Source organism: Grammomys surdaster, unplaced genomic scaffold, assembly GCF_004785775.1.
Source record: "Grammomys surdaster isolate TR1022 unplaced genomic scaffold, NIH_TR_1.0 140, whole genome shotgun sequence".
Lineage (NCBI taxonomy): Eukaryota > Metazoa > Chordata > Mammalia > Rodentia > Muridae > Grammomys > Grammomys surdaster.
The window spans coordinates 4162143-4169128 of NW_021604598.1; the positions used below are offsets into that span (position 1 = coordinate 4162143).

At 46.5% G+C, this 6986-nt stretch overlaps 1 protein-coding gene across 1 annotated transcript in view; it reads left to right on the top strand.

Annotated features, from left to right (window-relative positions):
• Positions 1 to 724: 724 nt before the first annotated feature.
• Bmper (BMP binding endothelial regulator) overlaps positions 725 to 6986 on the top strand; it is a 258960-nt gene continuing 252698 nt past the window's right edge. The window contains exons 1-2 of the mRNA XM_028763767.1: positions 725 to 1422; positions 2396 to 2481. Of these exons, the coding sequence (XP_028619600.1) occupies positions 1290 to 1422; positions 2396 to 2481 (219 nt within the window). The 5' untranslated portion in view covers positions 725 to 1289. The remainder of the gene's footprint in view (positions 1423 to 2395; positions 2482 to 6986) is intronic.

The following is a 6986-nucleotide window of genomic DNA, read 5'->3' on the forward strand; positions in this document are numbered from 1 at the left end:
GTGTGTGTGTGTGTGTGTGTGTGTGTGTGTGTGTGTGTGTGTGTGTGGCGGGCGTGGGGATGCTGGGACTCAGCGGGTACCGGGTGGCGGGACGAGGGGATCAAAGGCTGAGACAGGGGGACACCAGGGCCGCCCAAGCAAGAAGCGCTGCAGGGTAGCGGCTGCCACCGCATGCCCAGCTGGGCGGCCGCCGCGGAGGCGGCCCGGGTGGAGATTAGCTGCAGCGGTCCCTCCCTGGCCCGTGAGTGAATGAATGATTAGTCTAACGCACCTCCCTGTCCCGGGCAGCTCCGGCTGGGAAGGGCGGAGTCTGAGCTACCGATCCTCAGTTTAAGCGAGAAAGGCTCTGGCCGTTGTGTGTGCATTAGCCGACCCTTTCGGTAGCTCCAACTTCTGTTTTCCCTAATGTCAGGCCCGCAGAGGCATAATAAACACAGGAGCCTGATCTCCAAGGCCACTCGTCCTCTCTCTGTCCCCTCAGCCTCATGAATTCCCTGGTTTTGCCCGAGGGAGTTGAAGAGTTGTGAAAAGTTGAGGGGACCCTCCTGCATTCGGTCCGTGGCTCCTTCCGAGGCTGGGGCAGCGGGAGGCGCCGGGTCTTCTGCTCCCGGCGCTAGCGGGTAGTGGCATCCCGGCTGGGGGCGGCTCCTCTGCGCGGGAGGAGGCGGTGCGCCGGGCGCTGGAGACGCGCCTTCCAGGCTCCTGCAGCGCCCCGGGGCCGGTGGCCGCGGCTGGGCTAAACCGCTTGGCTGGGCGTTCGCGTGCGCCACTGTCGCTCCTGAGCCGGCATAGCTCCGGTGCGGGGATCGTGGTCCTTCGTGCGACCCTGCGGATTCCGTACAGAGCCCAGTGAGCCCCTGAGTCCCGCACGGAACAAGCTCGCGGGCCGGACACCGAGCCCTGGGGCCCGGCCGGAGCTGCGCGTGCGGGAGCCGGAGCCCAATCCGGCTCCAGAGCGGCGAGCGCACTAGGCAGCAGCCGCCGCTGCTCCCCAGATCCAGCCGCTCCGCCACCCCTCCTCCCGGCCCAGCTCTGGCGCGGAGGGGCTGACGGCTAACCCGCTGCGAGCTACTCCCTTAGAAAAAAGCCGCCGCATTGGCCGAGGCTGGCCGCAGGACCCCTCCTCCCGGGGCGCCCCCACTCCTCCCCCGCCGCTCCGGGCGCCCGCCTCCCTCAGCCGACTGTCTGCCGGCACGCCGGCCCACAGCCCTTTTGACTGCGAGCAGCGGCCGCCGTGCAGAGGCGGCGACGCGGGACCTGCAGTCGCCCGGGATTCCCTCCAGGTGACGATGCTCTGGTTCTCCGGCGTCAGGGCTCTGGCTGAGCGTCCTTGCCGACGCTCGCCTGGGATTACCTGCTGCGTCTTGCTGCTGCTCAATTGCTCCGGGGTCCCCATGTCTCTGGCTTCCTCTTTCCTGACAGGTAGGGGTGGTGGGGGCGGGAGGGACCAGTCCTCCGGGACGCTGGGGTGGTTTCATGGGAGAAGAGGCACTGGCAGACCCGGGGATGAGAGGGCGAGGAGCGCGCACCTTGTCTGCCCCTCGCGGGCAGTGGGGATGCGGAGAAGCCTAGAGAAAAGGGATGGGAAGGCTGTGAAGAGGTAGAGAGATGGGGAACTGAGAGACTGACTGCTACCTTTGACAGACACCCTGGTATATGAAGTTGGAAAATTCCTTGATTTGTGTTGAATCTTTTCCCCAATCTTTGTTTTAATCTTAACCATCCCTGTGCAATTAAGGAAAAGACTGCGCCGTTTCCCGCACATCCTCTTTTTTCACACCATAGGATTCCAATAAATCCACTGTGCTAGGCAGCGTTTTTAAAGCAAAGCTTTCCAGACCTTGAATGTAAAGAAACGATCGTATTTTTAAAGGTTACTAATAGCATGATATAGTAATTATACGTTTTCAGGCAGGTGAAGACCTCGGCTTCTATTTTTAAGGATATGATTTACTGACACCTGGTGCAGAAAAGAGAATATTTCTAAGAGAAAAGAGATTGCATTTCAAAAACTGATTGCATTTCAACCCACAACAGTTGGCAGATCCACCTGAAAGGCCCGTTCTTTGACACAGTCCTGAATTTCGTTCAAATTTAAAATCTTCCCTAATGTCTAGTTTGGTGTCTGAGTTTGTGTGCAGTTGAGATGTCTTCCAGAGAACCAGTGGTATTAAATATGTGATTAAACCAGCTGAAAACAGAAAATCTATCTATATACTGAAGTATTGACTTAAGAACCGTATTAAGTAAAACTATTTAAAACAGTTTTGAAGGGAGATTTGTGGTGCATTTGAAACACTATATATTTTCAGTGACTAGCCTAAGAAGATAAGGTTTTATAATAATGCCACTAAGCAAGATTTAAATTGAAAAGTATTTTTAATCTTCATTTCAGGGTCTGTTGCAAAATGTGAAAATGAAGGGGAGGTCCTCCAAATTCCATTTATCACAGACAACCCTTGCATAATGTGTGTGTGCTCGGTAAGTGTACCGGTCAGGTAAAATAAACTTAACTGCTGTCATGGGCAAGGTTCATTTGTCAAACACATCAGAATAGCTGGCTTCAGATTGGTTTTGATCGTTACTAAATTGCACATTGCTTATGCATCAAATTTAGTTGCATTTCCTAGTTTTATGGATTTGGGCAATTTCTAATATCTTATCAGGCTGAGAATTATCTTTGACATCATTGTTGTACAAGTAAACTTGAGATGGACTTTGTACAACGTTGTTTTGGGAAAGCTGCAGTCCGGAATGCCTGATACTACAATGACGTCATAGATATCACGACCACTCAATTTTTTTACATTGGTTCTATCGCCCCAGCTCAGCGGGGGAAATGCTGAATAGCATTTAGATAGAGAGGTCAGGGATTAGATATGGGAGAAGGGGGAGGAGATGACTGCCATAAAGAACAAACCTAGGACAAGATGTCAGCTTGGATTGATTTCTTGAATTTCTTGGCCTGCTGCGGCTTAAGCTCTGTAAAACGAGCTTAGTGTCTGATTAGGAGGCACAGGTCAGGAAGAGGAATCCCTCCTCGATGGAGAGTGGCACGTGGCTGTGAGATGCTTAGTACTAGCAGTGGCTAGTGGATTCAAACAGATCATTTGTTTCAAGTTCTTTTAGCTCAAGCTACTGATAATTCTGATAAATAGCCACTTGGAGAAGATGAAGTTATACTAAAGAGACTTTCTGAGAGACATACAGCTCTACAAAGAGTAATATTTTTGCTGAAGAGTGTTCTACATGCCATTTACTTTTGGCAAACCTTGGTTAAAATCAGGCATCATAAAATCCAGTTGGAGGTGGTTTGAGATCTTCAAGGGCAGATTCCTGAAGGTATGGGTGGATGATAGCTTGTTATTCCAATCAGCATACAGAACTATGGGGTATCTATCTCTACTCAGACTAAAGCCACGCTATCTATGTATAAAGGACTCAGATTCCTTTGTCACAAGAGATGAGGTCAATGTTATGAAGTGATAAATGAGTCTGTGTTTGCATCAAATAAATGATCATCGGGCTCTGGACTGAAGAAATCGACAAAAACAAATAAAAAAGCTTTCATTGGCTGAGACAATAAGCATTAAAGTCTAATGAAAAGTGGTCTTTTGTGTCTATGAGCTGCTATGTTAACCATCTTTACTAAAGAACTTGCTGGAAATAAGTTCTGAGTTTAGAATTTGACTTAGTTACAGATTCACCAGTGTGGCGTGTGGATATAGTCTTCCCCTTCGTTTATCTGTACTATGTGAATAAGTAGTTTTATTCTATTCTTAACATTTTAGCAGAAATTATCCCAAGTGATATTTAGATATGCTGAGGGCTCCACATGTGCATGGTTATTTTTCTCTTTGGTGATGTTACTGTTTGTGAAGTTTAAATGTGTATCTTGAATTTTGTGCAGTATTACCAAGTAATACTATGGAATGCTCCCCTCGTAACGTTTCCCCAGAATTCCTAGCCCCCATGATAGAGAGTGCCTTTCTTTTGATGTGGACACTTAGTAATACGAAAATTGATATCAGAGTTATTTGTTTTATGAGGTCTAAGAGTATCAGTCAAGTTCTTAAGGGCAGAAAGAACATCTAGAGGCATCCGTAAAGGACAAGTCTGTCAAGCCTGCCAGTCGTTCCTTGGGATCCTGCCAGTGGTTCTCATTATTCCTTCACAACTCTCCCTTCGCTGGATCTCTCAGTGATAGCTGACCATAACCTTGGCAGGCCTTTAGAATGATGAGCCCACGTTCCCAGTGTTATTGCTTCTCATCTTTTTGGGTAGGCTTAGTAAAACTATATAAGAATAGGTAGTGAGCATCTTTCTCTGTATCCACTCTTGTAAGTTTCTAGGGAAGCTAAAGTGCCCTATGGATTTCTTGCAGGATACCAGCAGAGACATACAAGGAGGGTGCTTGGTGTTTTTGCACTTAGGTTGGAAAAGCGATATGTTTAGTAAGTTGACAGTATTTACAAGCAAACCTTTCCAAAACACCGTTTATTTGCCAAGCAGTTTCCTAAGCCTGCATTATTTAAGTCAATCCTCATAAAAACCCTTTGAAGGTTTTCAGCTCTTTTTGAAGATGAGCTTTAAGAAATTAAGTAGCTTGTGAAGGTCATACTTTATCTGCACACTAGTTAGTATTTTATTTATGAAAATTATTGAGCTGGCTGACACTTGGGTCAGAGACAGACAGGGCTGTCTGTCTGTCTCTGGAGTACACATTCATAATTAGGAGAGATGGACTATTTGTTAAGCTAAGAAATGAGAAAATAGAGAAAAGAGAAAGCCTGTCAAAATTTCTGTACCTTCAGGCCTTCCTTGAATGATTTTGTTTTGTTCCTTTGAGCTATTCAGAGCTCAGTTAGTTAGAAGTTGTTAGTCACACTGCATGAAAGGAAAAACCTTCATGATTTCAGCAGGGAGCATTGGGCTTGGGTGAGGTTTACATATGAATATTGGAAGATATGCGGTAGTTTAACTCAATTTTGGATTAGGGACATAGGAATATTTAGTTTGGGCCGGTCCAGCTTTTTTGGAATAAAGTAGTTAAGGCTAGGCGTAAGCGCATATCTTATTTCATAACATGTATTTTAAAAAAATAACCTTCAATGTATGCTTAAGAAAAGACAAAAGAAGTCAAATTTGGAGGGATTCAGCGGCACAAAGTCCCAAGAGAGAGAAATTACACTGTCAGAACCTGAAAAACTCCTCCAAAGTCCAGGGAGTCTATGCAGCCTGTTTTAACTTTTAAGGTTCAAAGTAGTTGAGACATAGACTACACAAACACACTTTTGTAGGGACTCTGAGGACGGCAGTGAGTGCAGTGGCCATAGTGATCTGAAATGGATCATTTCAGCCCCATTTATCAGTTAGTTGCATAGGCCTGAGCATCCTGCCAGGACCACGAACCATCGGTGGAGTCTCTTCTAAATGTGGGCGGGCCCTGTATCTTTAGAGGGGATGTGAGATGTGAGACCAGGTACTGGGCCCTGGGATCTAGATAGGCAATTTACATTAAAAAAGAAAAAAATGTGTGCTTTATTTTTCAGTGAAAAAACTGAGGAACCTCAAACTGTTTTGTTTCATGATATTCCCCCTGCTAGAGCTAGTTTTCCAACAAAGCCTGTCCTGCAACTCTCTGGCCCATGGTCACCTCCAAACCCACCAAGTACAGAAGGAGGGGTGCCTACTTTCTTCCTTCTTCTCCCACCTCACTGCAGCTGAGGAAGTGGTGGGAGCCAGTGAGTTCCGCCCAGGACTGGAAACCTGAGATAACTTTGGAGGCTGGGACACCGAAAGCCAGAAGTCAGGGCTTAGTTTGGCGTACATTTTGTTCAGCAAAAAACATTATTCCTGAGGCTGAAATTTCCTCTTTTAAATCCAGAGGTGCAATGCAGAAATGGGCCGTCCCTCATAAAAAGGCATGCGAATTCCCTGTTACAAGAAGCAGGCCCCACCTATCTTGGAGCTGACTGAACAGCTTAACAGAGCAGACCTTGTCTGTTGTCCTCCACTTTCGAAATCACAGAAATCTCTATCACTCAGAAGTAGCTCCAGCCTCTCAAACTGCCGTTGCCCTCTCAGTTTTAGTTCCACAAAATCCTTATGTTTCCTATGGCTCGCACTGCGGCTGCCTGGAGTAGGGACAGCACCTATCAGAGCTCATATCCTGGGTTGCAGCAGGATTTGAATCCTGTACTAGTGAGTGTGTGCTGGGATGTACAGTAGCCTTTGAGGCAGAGAAGTTGGGCTTCCTATGTGCTTGTACATATAGACCGGGAAACTTTCCTCAAAAAAAATGTCTCTTGTCGTTTCAAAAGTGATTCAACTTATTTATTTATACTTGCTGTTGTTGCCTTTTAGGCAATGTCTGCTGACTGCCCTTCAATACAACAGGTTTGAGGAAATGTTACTTAGATGGTTGGTTGTATTGGCATGGTTTTGAGGCAGAACTGAATGTGAAATCAATGTGCAGGCTAGTTAGGCAATCTGCTTCTGCTGGTGGATTACCTCGGAGAGTCATGTCAACCGCTTGGGGGGCTCTTTTCGAGGAGGAGTCAGAATGGATTTTGACCTGATAGCACACATCCGTCTTGGACTTTGGAGAGCCTTTCAAGGACAGATGTGACTGTTGATTGCCATCTTCTCATTTTGGGGAAGGGGTTTAGTTTAAGAATCCAAGAAGCCTGGTTTCAAGTCTCACTGATGGCGACAGTGAGATAGTTATATCTGCCTTGCCAAGCCTGTTTCCTCACAGTGTCTAGCCTGTGCAATTACTGTAAGATTCAATGGTGTGGAACATAGAATGTTTAGCTTAGGGTTTAGACTGTAGGAAGTCCTCTGGGATGATTTTTCTTTTTTACTGCTATTACTGTGTTGATGTTATTCTTTAAATTAGTATTTCCATATATGAAATAGTCTATAGAGGCATGTCAGAATAAAATAAAATAAAATAAAATAAAATAAAATAAAATAAAATAAAA